Below are 15,706 nucleotides of genomic sequence, written 5' to 3'. Positions count from 1 at the left end.
CTGGCCAGGGCTAATTTGATTCTTGAATAGTTTTGATCACTTTTGTTTATTGAATCCTATCCAATGGTCCCTTAAAAGATCATTTATAACCAAAGCTTAAAATGGCAATGTTCTCTAAGTCCTAGAAGGTATAATCTAAAACCAAACCAAGTAGATTCACTATATCTTAGCAAAATACTGAACAGTTCCCACTCAACTCTTCTTATAGCAGCATGCAGACTTAATGGGGGGAAATATGCCTCTATATCTCTTTATGCCATGCAATTATACATGATAAATGAGGCATCGGGATCAGTGAAAGGTCAAACACATAGGTTGGAATCCATGGATTGATTTAAATTAAATAATGCTCTAAAGGTCAGTATTTAGATGGATGAAGACTTATTCCTAAAAAATGTACATTAGAAGGACCCCACAATTGTATGTAGTTCCTACGGTGGATACACCCACACATATACTCACAATAAATGCAAGCTGATCTCTCTGCTAGAGAAAAGTTAAAAGGCTCTCATTCATTTATAAAAATATTGCTGAGCCCTGGCCGGTTTGGCTCAGTGATTAGAGCTTTGGCCCTCAGACCAACGGGTCTTGGGTTCAATTCCTGATCAAGGGCACGTACCTGGGTTGCAGGTTAGATCCTATTTCTGGTCAGGTCATGTGGGAGGCAACCAATTTTATTGTTTGTTTCTTTTTAATAAATCCCCACCTGAGGATTTTTCCTTTTTTTTTTTAGACAGAGTGGAAGGGAGGGAGAGAAAGAGAAAGAGAGAGAGAGAGAGAGAAACATCGATGTGAAAGAGACACATCAACTGGCTGTCTCCTGCACAACCCCGACCAGGGCTGGGGACCAAACCACAACCAAGGTATGTGCCTTTGATTGGAATGGAACTTGCGACTCTTTGGTCTGAGGGTCAACACTCTAACCACTGAGAAAACTGGCCAGGGCTGGTGTGTCTCTTTTATATCAATGTTCCTTTCTCTCTCTCTCTCTCCCCAACTCTCCCCTCCACTCTACTTAAAAAATCAATGAAGAAAGTTTCCTTGGGTAAGAATTGGGAAAAAAAAAATTACTGAACATCTACTACGTGCCAGGATCTACGTAACTCTAGGTAGATACAGTGATAAACAAGCCACCTACAGTCTATGCTTTCATGGAACTTCCAGTTTAGGAGCATGAGAAACATATGTCCATCTTTAAGCTTATAAAGAGGATAAGGAATTTCTCATCAAGATACAACATAAACAACTGCCCTGGCCGGTTTGGTTCAGCAGTTGGAGCGTTGGCCTGCAGTCCAGAGAAACCCGGGTTCGGTTCCTGCTAAGGGCGTGTGCCTAGGTTGCAGTTTGTCCCCGGCCCTGGTTGGGTCATGCGGGTGGCAACCACTTGATGTGTCCCTTTCACATCAATGTTTCTCTCTCTCTCTCCCTCCCACTCAATCTGAACAAAATATCGAAAAGTGTCCTCGGGTGAGGATAAAAGAAAAAAAAAGATACAACATAAACAACTATCAAATAGTAATAAATCCTATGGAAAAAAAAAATTAAGAGAGCAAACAGTTCTGGGAATGAAGGAATTGCTGTTTTATTTATTTTTTCTTTTGTTAATCCTCACCTGAGGATATTTTTTCCATTGATTTTTAGAGAGAGTGGAAGGGAGGGAGAAAGGGAGAGAGCAAAAGGGGTGGAAAGAGGGAGGAAAAGAGGGAAAGGGAGTGAGGAAGAGAGAGAGAAAAAAACATTGATGTGAGAGAGACTCATCAATTGGTTGCCTCCCAAACAGACCCCAACAAGGGCCAGGGATTGAACATGCAACCCAGGTACATGCCCTTGATCCAGAATCAAACTCAACAACCCTTCGGTGCATGGGCTGATGTTCTAACGAGCAACACTGGCCAGAGCAGGACTATGCTATTTTATATATGTTGCACAAGAAAAACCATTCTGCTCATAGTCCTAAACTAAATGAGAGAGCTAGCACAACAGATATCTGAGGGAAAAGTTTTCCAGGCAGACAGAACAACAGTGCAGAGCTCCTGAGGTAGAAGCAAGCTTGACATATTCGAAAAACAGCAAGGAGGCCAGTGATGTTGGGGCTGAATGAGTAGAAGTGAGAGTAGTAGGAGATGAAGTAAGAAATGTAAAAGGAACTTAGATGATATAACAGCAGCCTATAGGCCACTGTAAGGACTCTGGCTCTTACTTAGTAAGATGGGGAGACACAAGAAGGTTTTGAGCAGAATAGTATCATCTGTCTTGTGTCTTGTGTTTTAAAAGGCTCACTCTAGTTGTTGGGTTGAGAAGAGACAATTCAAAGCAGGCAGGGGTAGAAAGAAGTAAAAAGATCAGTTGGAAGACTATTAAAATAATCTAGGCCAGAGATGATAGTGTCTTGGACAAGGGTAATAGCAGTGCAGACACTGAAAAATGGTGGAGTTATGAATATATTTTGAAGAAAGAGCTGACAGGATGTGCTAATGGCCTGAATAAGGATATGAAAAAAAGAGACAAAATTAAGATGATTTCAAACTTTTTATCTTAAGCAATTAGAAAAATGGAATTGTCATCTATTAAATGAAGAAGGCTAAATTAAAAAAATATTTAAACAGGAAAAAAACATTTTGCTTTTAGACAGGTTAAGTTTGAGATGCCTAGTGAACATCTAAGAGCAGGTAATCCAGCTCTTAGGAATCTAAAGTTCAGTAGAAGGTCTGGGCTAGAAGTATAAAATAGTCATCACCCTATAGATGTTATCCGAAAATGAGCACAGCTGAATAACAGAAAAGGTCCAAGGTCTAGGCCCTGGGGTACATCAATGTTTAGTGCTTAAGGAGACGAGAAAGAAGCACCAAAGGAAACCAAGAGAGAGCAATTACTGAAGTGAAAGGAGAACTAAGTATGTTATCCTAAAAAATATTTATTTATTTCTAAAAGACAATTTTTTAAAAAGCATTTCAACAGGGATAGGGAAGAAAAAAGGGAGAAACATCTGTAACAAAAATAAACTAAAAAAACAAGCATTTCAACAAAAAGGAAATAATCAATTGGGTAAATGACTTGGGGCTTGACAAAGTAGAGATCACAAAGTGATCCTGATAAAATGGTTTCAGTGGAATGGTAAGGATGGAAGCCTAATTGGAATGGATTAAAAAGAATGAAAGAAGATGAAAAAGAATTGCCTATAGACAACTGTCTTGAAGAATATTGCTCTAAATAAGAGCAGGAAAATAGAGAAATAGCTGGGAAAAGATACAGAATAATAAAAGGAAATTTTATTATTCTTAAATGGGAGATAGTACAGCATATTTATATATAAGCTAATGAAATGACTCATTCGAGACACGAAAATTGTTGATCCAAAAAAAGGACAAGATAATTCCCAGATGCCCTGGCCGGTTTGGCTCAGCGGTTAGAGCATTGCAGTCCAGAGAGACCCGGGTTCAGTTCCCGCTAAGGGCACGTACCTTGGTTGCGGTTTGTCTCTGGCCCTGGTTGGGTCGGGCAGGTGGCAACCACTCGATGTGTCCCTTTCACGTCGATGTTTCTCTCTCTCTCTTCCTCTCTCTCCCTTCCTCTCTATCTGAACAAAAAAAATAAAAAATAAAAAATAAGATAATTCCCAGGGTGATATACTTGAACAGATTAGAGATGGGATCCAGTCCACAAGCAGAGAGATAGATCCTGGACAAGAACATGAACAGTCAGTCTCCCACTAGAATAGGAGAAAGGCAGAGTCTTCACAGTCAAGTGCAAATATGTTGATATCTGTGGCAACAGAGACATAAGGGAGTTAAATGTCTTCTGACAGCTTCCATGTTCTCAGTGAAACAGGAAGCAACTTCTTTAGTTAAAAAGGAGAAGATATGTTGTTGATTTGAAGAGGAAAAAAAGAACATGTGAAATTATCACATAAAGTTTGGTTCCCGTTAAGGGCATGTACCTCGGTTGCAGTTTGTCCCCAGCCCTGGTTGGTCGTGCGGGTGGCAGCCACTAGCTATGTCCCTTTCACGTCGATGTTTCTCTCTCTCTCTCTTCCTCTCTCTCCCTTCCACTCTATCTGAACAAAAAATGGAAAAATGTCCTCGGGTGAGGATAAAAAAAAAAAAAAGTGGGAGAGCCCGGCCAGTGTGGCTCAGTGGTTGAGCTTTGTCAACCCATGCAACAAGATGTCTCCAGTTCGATTGCAGGTCAGGGCACATGCTCAGGTTGTGGGCCCAATCCCCAGTGGGGGACATGCAGGAGGCGGCCAATCAATGTTCTCTCTCATCGATGTTTCTATCTTTCTCTCCCTCTCCCTTCCTTTCTCTCTCAAAATCAATAAAGGAAAAACAAAAAGTGGAAGAGTAAATGGAATGCGGAAATGTAGAAATTCATCTGGGCAGTACTAAAGTCCTACTTAAGATTAGTAGTCACAAATTTAATGTGAGACCAGTCAGCATGGTGTCTTTTTCTTCAAATGTAGCTGTCCAAGTATAAGCAAGGAATAGACAGTTGAATTTAACAAGTGTTAGAATACAGTTAGGTGACTACAATGGAGGGAGCAAAGAGCAAGTTTGCTGAGGATATATTCAAAAGGATAACTTTAACAATGGACCATGGATTCTAAGCAGAGGAGGAGGGAAGTAATGATATGAAGGAACAGAGAAATGGTGAATTTTTAATTATATGTCTCCCTAGCTCACTATACTCTTCTTGAACAGAAGAACCATGATATTCTTTCTTGTATCCTAGCACTTGGCCCAATGCCTAGCATAGAGCAGATTCCTAAAGATGGTAACTATCTAGATTTTCTAAAATGAATATTAACTGATTTTTAAAGTGGTTATTTAATTGAAAAACCTCTACTTGCTCAACACCTACTCTCTCCAATCTGATTTTACTTTCATTCCTCTCATTTGAGGGTCATCAATGACTTTTACCAAATCGAGACTCTATCCCCCTCCCTCTACCCCACGCTCAGATTCTTTACAGTGACTGAAATTTCTACTCTCCTTTCCTTCTCCCTCAACCTCAACATCCTTAATATTTCATCCTCCCATGACTTCTATGACATTATTCTTTTCTCTTAACCCCTTAGATTGCTCTTTCTTTGCTTCCTTCCTGCTGCTAAGCACAGTCATTCCCTAAAATAATTTGCCGTTATCCAATACCCTTTTTCCTTCTATATACTCTTCCCTTAAAATCCCATTTATTCTCTGTAGATGGTATGGAATCTTTTTCTGGCTCTATACTCTCTCCTAGGCATCTTAAACTATATTTCTAGATATATTCTAGATACATTTTTTTTTTAATGCTCACCTGAGGACATTTCTGCATTTTATCTTCAGATACAGTGGTACAGTGGGAGGGAGAGAGGGAGGAAGAGACAGAGAGAAACATTGACATAAGAGACACATCGAGTGACCGCCACCCACATGACCCCAACCTGGGCCAGGAACAAACTGCAACCAAGGCACGCACCCTCAGCAGGAACCGAACCTGGGACTCTCTGGTCCACGGGCCAACGCTCTAACCGCTGAGCAAAACCGGCCAGGGCTCTAGATACATTTTTACCTAGAAGTTCTGGAGCAGCTAAAAATCAACATCTTTCCCAATTCCCCAATAAAATACTTCTCCTGACAGTGTCTCCTATTTCTATAAATGGTACATTCATTCTAAGCCCAGCAGGCTCAAACCACAATCACCTTCAACTCCCTCTCAACCTCTTAGCTCCCCACAGCCTTACTTTGAGTCAACCTCTGCTCTTAGCTCCCCACAGCCTTACTTTGAGTCAACTTCTTTCATAGAGCCACTATCCTAGGTTCAGTATATTAAATCTTTTGATCATGTCATACCCCTCATTAAAACCCTGTACTGACCTTTTTCTATCTTTTTTTTTTGCACTTAGAAATTAAATTCCAATTTCTTACCATGGCTATTAGGTTCTCTGCATCTGGCTTCTACCCACTTTCAACTTCATCTCCTACCACTCGTAGGTCGCAGTGTAAACCAGCCACAGTTGACTATGTATTCATTTAATCCACCAAATCTTTCCCAAATCAGTGTCTTTTTATTTTCTGTTCCCTCTTCCTGGAACACTTTTCTGGCTGGATCTTTCTAATCCTTCATTTTTCATAAGTCATATCCTCATAGAGGTTCTCCTCCTCAAAACTATCTTAAGTTCTGCCCAGCCAGTGTGGCTCAGTAGCTGAGCATCGACCCATGAACCAAGAGATCACTAGTTCAATTCCGGTCAGGGCACATAACAAGGTTGTGGGCCCAATCCCCAGTGTGAGGTGGCTAATCAATGTTCTCTCTCATCAATGTTTCTATCTCTCTCTCTCTTCCTTACTCTCTCTCTAAAAATTAATTTAAAAAAAAATTTTTTTTAACTATCTCAAATTTCCTTTCCTCATATTCTCTATCATAAGACCCAATGTATTCCTTCCTAACTGAAATTATCTCATTTCTTTTTTATGTGTTTATTCATTCTCCCCCACTCCTACCCCTCACCCCTGAACATAAACACTACAGACAAGAGACTATGTCTGGTTTGTTCTTCATTTCCTTTTCCTAGAGCAGTACCCAATAACACTGAGGGCACTCAATACTAAATGATTAAATAGCCCTGGTTGATGTGGCTAAGTAGTTACAGTACTGGCCCGTGCACCAAAGGGTCTTGGGTTTGATTCTTTTTTTTTTTATCCTCACCCGAGGACATTTTTCCTTTTTTTTTTTTTGTTCATATAGAGCAGGAGGGAGAGAGAGGAAGAGAGAGAGAGAGAGAAACATCAATGTGAAAGGGACACATCGAGTGGCTGCCACCCGCACGACCAACCACGGCCGGGGACAAACTGCAACCGAGGTACATGCCCTTAGCGGGAAGCGAACCCGGGTCTCTCAGGACCGCAGGCCAATGCTCTAACCGCTGAGCCAAACTGGCCAGGGCTTGGGTTTGATTCTTGATCAAGGGACACATACCTGGGTTGCAGGTTCCATCCTGGCCCGGTTGGGACGCATGTGGGAGCCAACCAGTCGATGTGTTGCTCTCACGTCAATGTCTGTCTGCCTGTCTCTCTCCTTCTTTCTCCCCCCTACCCTTCCAAGCTCTCCCTAAAAATCGATAGAAAAATATATTGTCGGGTGAAGATAAACAAAAGGGGAGGGGGGAAAGGCCCAGCCAGTGTGGCTCAGTGGTTAAGTATCAACCCATGTACCAAGAGGTCATCAGTTTGATTCTGGTCAGGGCACATGCCCAGGTTGTGGGCCCAATCCCCAGTGGGAGGCATGCAGGAGGCAGCCAATGGATGTTCTCTCTCATTGATGATTCTATCTCTCTCTCCCTCTCCCTTACTCTCACTCCAAAATTAATAAAGAAAAAATATTTATTTATTTATTTATTTTTTTTTATCCTCACCCGAGGACATTTTTCCATTTTTTGTACAGATAGAGTGGGAGGGAGAGAGAGGAAGAGAGAGAGAGAGAGAAACATCGATGTGAAAGGGACACATTGAGTGGCTGCCACCCGCACAACCAACCAGGGCAGGGGACAAACTGCAACCAAGGTACATGCCCTTAGCAGGAACCGAACCCGGGTCTCTCCGGACCGCAGGCCAATGCTCTAACCGCTGAGCCAAACTGGCCAGGGCAAGAAAAAATATATTTTTTAAAAATAATAAATACTCTTCTGGATCACCGTTACCTCTCAATTTTTTGTTTGTTTGTTAATCCTCACCCGAGGATATTTTTCCATTGATTTTTTTTTTTTTAGAGAGAGTAGAAGGGAGGGGGGAAAGTAGCGTGGAGAGGAGACATCGATTGGTTGTCTCCTGCATATACCCTGGTCAAGGCTGGGGATTGAACCTGCAATCCAAGTGTGTGCCCTTGACCAGGACTCAAATCCATGATCCTTTGGTTTGTGGGCCAATGTTCTAACCACTGAGCTACAATGGCCAGGGCCCCTCTCAATTCTTAATAGTCTTCTAATTCTACTAGTAAGTATCTATCCTCTTTTATTCTTTGTATTCAAATATAGACTGATCATATAACTTCCCGGACTGAAAAAAATGCAGTGGTTCCCCCTGCCTAGTTATGATACTAAATACAAACTCCAAATTTTAGAATTCAAGGCCCTCTTCAACACGACCCTTTTCCAACCTTCTATCCCCTCTACCGCTTTTTCCTCTTTACAAACTCTACCCACTAACCAAATTGGGACTGCATCTCATAGAACAGGACTCCATAGTTTCTCACCTCCACATCTTTTTCCTATTGTCACTGAATCCTGCAACCCCCCTCTCCCAGTTTCTACATATCCAAACCTATCCCCTTCTTCAAAATATATTGCAAATGCAATTTCTTCCATGAAGGACAACTTTTTAGATCAACAAGATATTTCTTGCCCTCTTTTATGTCTTTTTTTTTTTTTAATTTTTTAATTATTTTTTTGTTACAGATATTTCTCCTTTTTTACCCCATTGGCAACCCCCCTCCCCACCCCACCCCCGCCCCATCCCCGGCTTAGTTATCCATGTCCATTGGTCATGCATACATGCATATAAGTTCTGTGGTTTATCTCTTCCCACCCCCCCCACCCCCTCTTCTGAGGGATGTCAGTCTGTGCCCTACTTCCATGTTTCTGGGTCTACCGTATTCCTCAGACTGTTATGTTCATTATATTCTGTATATAAGTGAGATCACGTAGTATTTGTCTTTTTCTGCTTGGCGTATTTCACTTAGGATAATACTTTCCAGGTCCCTCCATGTCGTCTCAAAGGGTAGGAGATCTTTCTTTCTTACCGCTGCATAGTACTCCATTGTGTATATGTACCACAGCTTTTTTGTCCATTCGTCTACTGATGGACACTTGTCTTGCCCTCTTTTAAGCCTTCCAAGCACAATGCTTGTACTTCTCCTATTACTTTCAATTTAATGCAAAATAGCTTTCTTATTCCTTTTACCCTCACTAGACTGTCTTCCTTGAGACAAAAGTTTTAGCTCACTGTTAGATCTTCTGCAGAGTAACTAGTACTGAGTTATGAGTATTTACTAAATTGAATCAAGAACAGTACTTTCTACCTATCAAAATCTATCAAGGCTCAGTTCAATTTTCATTTTCTCTGAGAATCCTTCTCTTTTTCTTTCTCTCATTTATTCCTTCCTTCAAATAGTTATTGAGTACCTATTATATGTTAGTCCTTGTGCTAGATACATGAATATTTTATAACATTCTTGTCAAAGTCCATCAACCAAAAAATAAAAGTAATATATACATACAATAGAATATTATTCAGCCTTAAAAGAAAGTCTGACATATCTATAAGGTATGTAAAAGTTAAAGACATTATTCTACATTAAATAAGTCAGACACAAGAGAATAAATATTGTATGACTCTATTTATATTCAGTACCTAAAACAATCAAATTCAGAAACAGAAAGTAGAACAATGGTTACCAGAGGCTGGGAAAAGGACAATGGGGAGAATTGTAATATAACACTTAGCACATTGTATTAAATATAATATAAATGTGCTTCTCCTATTCCACCATTAAACACTTAGATTATAAACTCTTAAGGATAAAACCATGTCTTATTCATGTTCATAATCATGGCCCTAGAACAATATCCAGCAGGAAGATAATCTTCTAAACAATACAATGGGCTGCCTCAAAAGGATTATGCTAGCTCCCTATGACTGAAAGATCACATGGAAGTTCAGTAATGACCCTTTCCGAAAATGTGATGCAGAGAAGTCCTGTATCTGGAGAAACCCTGATGAACCAGAGAATATTAAAGATCCCTTCTAGCCCTGGCCGGTTTGGCTCAGCAGTTAAAGCATCGGCCTGCGGTCTGGAGAGACCCAGGATTTGGTTCCCGCTAAGGGCACATATCTCGGTTGCAGTTTGTCCCCAGCCCTGGTTGGTCATGCAGGCGGCAACCACTTAATGTGTCCCTTTCACGTCGATGTTTCTCTCTCTCTCTCTCCCTCTCTCTCTCTCTCTCTCTTCCTCTCTCTCCCTCCCACTCTACCTGAACAAAAAATGGAAAAATGTCCTCAGGTGAGGATAAAAAAATAAATAAACTTTAAAAAAAAAAAAAGATCCCTTCTAGCCTGGCTGATGTGTTCAGTGGTTGGGCATTGACCCATGCACCAAGAGGTCGCTGGTTTGATTCCTGGTCAGGGTACATGCCCAGGTTGTGGGCCTGAACCCCAGTGGGGGGCATGCAAGAGGCGGCCAAACAACATTCTCTCTCATTGATGTTTCTCTCTCTCTCTCTCTCTCTCTCTCTCTCTCTCTCTCTCCCTCTCCCTTCGTCTCTCTCTAAAAATCAATAAAAAGAAAAAAAATTTTTTTTAAATGATCCCTTCTAGTTGTAGGTCTCTAACATAAGAATTCTCACAGTGGCCCTAGACTATGGGTCAGTAAGGGGGACCCCTCACTGGCCTTTGTTCCTGAAGAGCACTGCAACTTCAGATAAGTTATATAATATCTGCAGGTTCTTTCCCTCCTCTTGAACATATAAAAATTATTGCTTTTAATTAGTTGCAATAGGAATCTAGCCATTGTAAAATAGCATCTTAGTGTAGGATTAAAACCACTTTCCAGATATATAAGAACATCATTCATTTAATAACTATCTATTAGGAATCTATTATCTAATGCCTATCCATTATCACATACTAATCTAGATGCTGGGGACATAGCAATGATTAAACAAAGTCCTTAATCCTGGAGAAAAATTTTGTGGGGTGATATACACAAGATGAGAAAAAAGATGAAAACAGAGAGCAACCCCACACTGAGAAGTAAATTGAGGCAATATACATCCTTGGTTGGCTACTTTGGATTGAGTGATTAGAAAAGAACTCAAGAGGTGGCATAGAGAGAGAGACCTGATGACAAAAAGGAACCAACTATGCCCTGGCCGGTTCAGCTCAGTAGTTAGAACGTCGGCCTGCAGACCAGAAAGTTGCGAGTTCGATTCCAGTCAAGGGTACGTACCTTTGCTGCAGTTCGGTCCCTGGCTCTGGTCAGGGTTGTGTGGGAGGTAGCTAGTTGATGTGTCTCTCTCTAAACATCGATGTTTCTCTCTCTTTCTCCCTCCCTCCCACTCTATCTGAAGATAAATGGAAGAAATATCCTCATGTGAGGATTAAAAAAAAAGTAAAACTTGAAGAGAAACAGTTTGGGTAGGGGGAGCTGGGTTTGAAATAAAAACTTCTGCATTGACCAGATTAAAAGAAAAAATATCCTCAAGTGAGAATTAACAAAATAAATAAGTAAATAAACAAACAAACAAATAAATAATAAATAAAAGCCATGGGACAGGACAAGCTTCTCCAAGGGAAAATGAATACAAGGCAGAGAAGGCCCAAGTCTGAATCTGGAAACACTTGACATTTAGATATTGAGCAAAGGAGTGGCCTAGAATTAGGGAGAAAATCAGAAGAGCATATATCACAACAGCCAAGACAATACACTGTTTCTAGGAAGAAATGTCTATGACTAATGCTGCTAAGAGGAAAGGTAAGAAGAGAGAAGTGTTTAGTAGTTCCTGTAGAGTGGTAAGGCAAAACCTGACTAGCGTGGGAAATAATTGTGTTGAATCAATATAAAATACTGATTATTACGCAGCACAACTGAAGTCCTAAGGTATTACTTCTTAATGTCTTTATCAGAAACTAATATAGTGACTCCAAATTTCTAGCATAAAATAGGAGATTATTTTTCTTAAAGATACTAGTATGGACACTGGCCGGTTTTGCTCAGTGGTTAGAGCATCACCCCACAGACCAGAGAGTCCTGGGTTCGGTTTCCACTAAGGGCACATACCTCGGCTGCATTTCGTCCCTGGCCCCTGTTGGGGTCATGTGGGTGGCAACCACTCAATGTATCTCTCTCACATCGATGTTTCTCTCTCTCTTCCTCCCGCTCTATCTGAAGATAAATACAAAAGTTTCCTCAGGTGAGAATAAAAAAAAAGAAAGATACTAGGATGGGCCCTGGCCAGTTTGGCTCAACAGTTAGAGCGTCGGCCTAAGACCAATGAGTCTCGGTTCAATTCCAGTCAAGGGCACACACCTAAGTTGCAGTTCATCCCCAGCTCTGGTCAGGTCGTGCAGGAGGCAACCAGTCGCTGTGTCTCCCTCCTGATGTTTCTCTCTCTCCCGCTCTCTCTTTTTCCCTCCATCCCACTCTATCTGAAGATAAATAGAGAAATATACTCAGGTGAGGATTTAAAAGAAAAAAAAAGATACAAGGATGGGAAGGCAGCAAAGAGCCAGATAAATCTGGATTTGAATCCATCTTCTGCCACTTACTAGCTATGTGTCTTTAGGCAAGTTTCTTAACCAGGTTAAGCTTTGGTTGCCTCACCTATAAAATGGAAATATTAATACCTACACCTCATAAGGTTATTGTGAAAAATAAATAAGATATTACATGTAAAATGCTTAGTACAGGAAGTTGTTATTGTTCTTTCCTTTAGATAGTCCCATTATTTAAAAAAAAAATCACAAGCCCAGCCAGTGTGGCTCAGTGGATTGAACACTGATTGTCCCATGCACCAGTTCAATTCCTGGTTAGTGCACATGCCCAGGTTGCAGGTTCAATCCCTGGTATGGGGAAAATAGAGGAGGCAGCCAACTGATGTTTCTTTTGTTTTGTTTTGTTTTGTTTTTATCCTCACCCAAGGACATTTTTGCATTTATCTTCAGACAGAGTAGGAAGGAAAGGGGGCGGGGGACATCGATGTGAGAGACACACATCAAGTGGTTGCCACCTACACAACCCCAACTGGGGCTGGGGACGAATTGCAACCGAGGTATGTGCCCTTACCGAGAACTGAACCCAGGACTCTCTGGTCCATGGGCCAACGCTCTAACCACTGAGAAAAACTGGCCAGGGCGTCTTTTTCATCAATGTTTCTATCTCTCTTTCCCTCTCCCTTCCTTTCTCTCTCAAATCAATAAAAAACATTTTTTTTAAAAAATCACAAGACTTTATTGTAATTAGGCTATTTTAATTAAAATTAAATGTGGGAGCCCTGGCCGGTTTGGCTCAGCGGTTGGAGCGTCCGCCTGCGGTCCGGAGAGACCCGGGTTCGGTTCCCGCTAAGGGCATGTACCTCGGTTGCAGTTTGCCCCCGGCCCTGGTTGGTCATGCGGGTGGCGGCCACTCAATGTGTCCCTTTCACATCGATGTTTCCCTCCCACTCTGTCTGTACAAAAAATGGAAAAATGTCCTCAGGTGAGGATAAAAAAAAAAAAAAAAAAAAATTTAAATGTGGGAATATCTAAAGCAGTTTTCCTAATCTTCTAAAATATATGTCCCATCTTTGTAAATAATAAAAAGTGATACATCCACCATTTATGAGATTCTAATATGCCCACATGGATGGCATGATTCAGATGGAGTTGCTTTATCTTCTACATGTCATCATCAGCCTAAATAAGGTTGAGTTTTAACTCTGAAGTCTGCATTAAGGAAAATAATAGGGTTATTAGAGGGTTAACAGGGTTAACATATCATGAACAACCTTTGGCTGTACACATGACTTCTACTTCACTCATAAGGTCAACAGTATATATCTTATTTCCTTACATTTAAGCTTTTTCACTTTATTGCTACATAAAAATAAAAACAGTTGTCATTTTTATAAGACATTTAAATATTTAATGTATAGAAAAAGGTTAGCCAACCAAAAATTATGTATCTATATGAAAAATGTGTATGTAAAGATTTAAACAAAATACAGAAATCTTTGTATACCAGAAATAAATAATGCTAGAACACTAACTAAAATGCTGAAAAATACTCACCTCAAAGTCAAAGTATAATCTCCCTGCATTTTTGTTGAGGCATCTCTGACCAAGAAGGTACCGTCTGGCATGTCCCGTAATTTGTCATTTACCTCCTCCCTAAAGAATTATAAGAAAATGAAAAGAAAAAAGTGTCATTTGTTCTCTTCAAATATTATTACTAAGGCTAGTTGGGAGGAGGGTATGTCTAAGGTTATAGAATCATGGAGCCTTCAGAGATCACTTAGTTCCTCCCCCTAGGTATGTTCATTTTGTTTTGATTTTTGGTGTTACACAATCTAAGAAAGGGCTGTTTGCTTCTTAAACCTTTCCAGATTACAATTGTCTATAGGGGACAGTGTTTCCATTAAGCCTTTAGGGATTCCTTAGGCAGGTCTGAACTTGCAGAGTTTCAGGAAAAACCAGCAGCTGTTTAGAAAGAAGGTTATATTTAAACAATAGTGGCGGCTGTGTCTGATCAGAGGGAGGAAAATTCACTAAATTCACAATCTTTCAATATAATATCCTCCAATATGAATTTATACTGATAATAAATACCTCTGCAGAGCTGGTATGGGACTTTAAGGAACAACACTAGAACACTCAAAGGAAAAGACCTTTGAATTAAAGGACCACAGGGTCTTAAAATATAAATGGTATTTAAGCCCTGGCTGGTTTGGGTCAGCGGTAGAGCATCGGTCTGCGATCCAGAGACACCCGGGTTCGGTTCCCGCTAAGGGCATGTACCTCGGTTGCAGTTTGTCCCCAGCCCTGGTTGGGTCGTGCAGGTGGCAGCCATTCCATGTGTCCCTTTCACGGTGATGTTTCTCTCTCTCTCTCTCTCTCCCTCCCCACTCTATCTGAACAAAAATGGAAAAATGTTCTCAGGTGAGGATAAAAAATAAATAAATAAACGGTATTTAAATATAGTAGATCCTTTTATTGTACAATGCTAAAATAAAATTTTTCTAATAATTTTAATGTAAACTATATTGTCTTCCTCAAAAAATTAAATATAGAATTACCATATGACCCAGAAATGAAAGCAGGGACTTGAACATTTTATACACCAATGTTCATAGCAGCATTACCCACTAGCCAAAAGCTGGAAACAATCCAAATGTTTACCAAAGCCAAATGCCAGATGAATAAGTAAATATATATTAAATGAAATATTGTTCAGCTTTAAAAAGAAAATTCTGACACATGCTACAACATGGATGAACCTTGGAGACATTGTGCTAAATAAAGTAAGCCAGTCACAAAAAGATACATATTGTATAATTCCACTTATATAAGGTTATCTAGTGTATTCAAATTCATAGAAACAAAAGTAAGTTGGTGGTTGCCAGGGAGAGGCTGAGGAGAATAGGAGGAAAGGGGAGTTGGCATATTGTTAATGGGTACAAAGTTTCACTTTGGGAAGATGAAATAGTTCCAGAGATGGATGGTGGTGATGGTTGAACAATAATGTAAATGTACTTTATGCCATTGAATTGTACATTTAAAGACAGTTAAAATGATAAGAAAAAGAAGAAATAAATAAGTGCCACTATGGTAATGGGAAAGAATGGACAAGAGAAAGAGAAGGACAAGCATATTGAGGAATACATTATCATCTTGAAGCCTAAGTTGGCAGAAATGTGTAGTACTTTTTAAAAACAAGGAAATACAATATTCAAATTAAGATATATATATATATGTATATATAGTGTGTGTGTGTGTGTGTGTGTGTATTTCTTCTCTAGATTCAAAATTTTCCCAACCCACATTTTACCCAAAGAGAAGTCTGTCCAAGAGTCCTATTTCCCGAAATGAAGTGTGTGAAGAGTGCATCAAAATTATTTGGGGAACCCTGATGGTATGGCTCAGTGGCTGAGCATCAACCCATGTACCAAGAGGTCCCTGGTTTGATTCCGGTCAGGGTA

General features: G+C 40.3%; 1 protein-coding gene across 2 annotated transcripts in view; it reads right to left on the bottom strand.

Moving 5' to 3' along the window:
- The window catches only part of LOC118626685 (phosphatidylinositol 3-kinase regulatory subunit gamma), a 109,621-nt gene that overhangs the window by 32,560 nt on the left and 61,355 nt on the right, over nucleotides 1-15,706 (bottom strand). For both annotated transcript variants that reach the window (XM_036256698.1, XM_036256699.1), the window contains one exon: nucleotides 13,800-13,898. In XM_036256698.1, the coding sequence (XP_036112591.1) occupies nucleotides 13,800-13,898 (99 nt within the window). The remainder of the gene's footprint in view (nucleotides 1-13,799; nucleotides 13,899-15,706) is intronic.

Source organism: Molossus molossus, unplaced genomic scaffold (genome assembly GCF_014108415.1).
Source record: "Molossus molossus isolate mMolMol1 unplaced genomic scaffold, mMolMol1.p scaffold_m16_p_12, whole genome shotgun sequence".
Classification (NCBI taxonomy): domain Eukaryota; kingdom Metazoa; phylum Chordata; class Mammalia; order Chiroptera; family Molossidae; genus Molossus; species Molossus molossus.
Note: the sequence above shows the minus strand (reverse complement) of the source record. Positions and strands in the feature narration are given on the sequence as shown.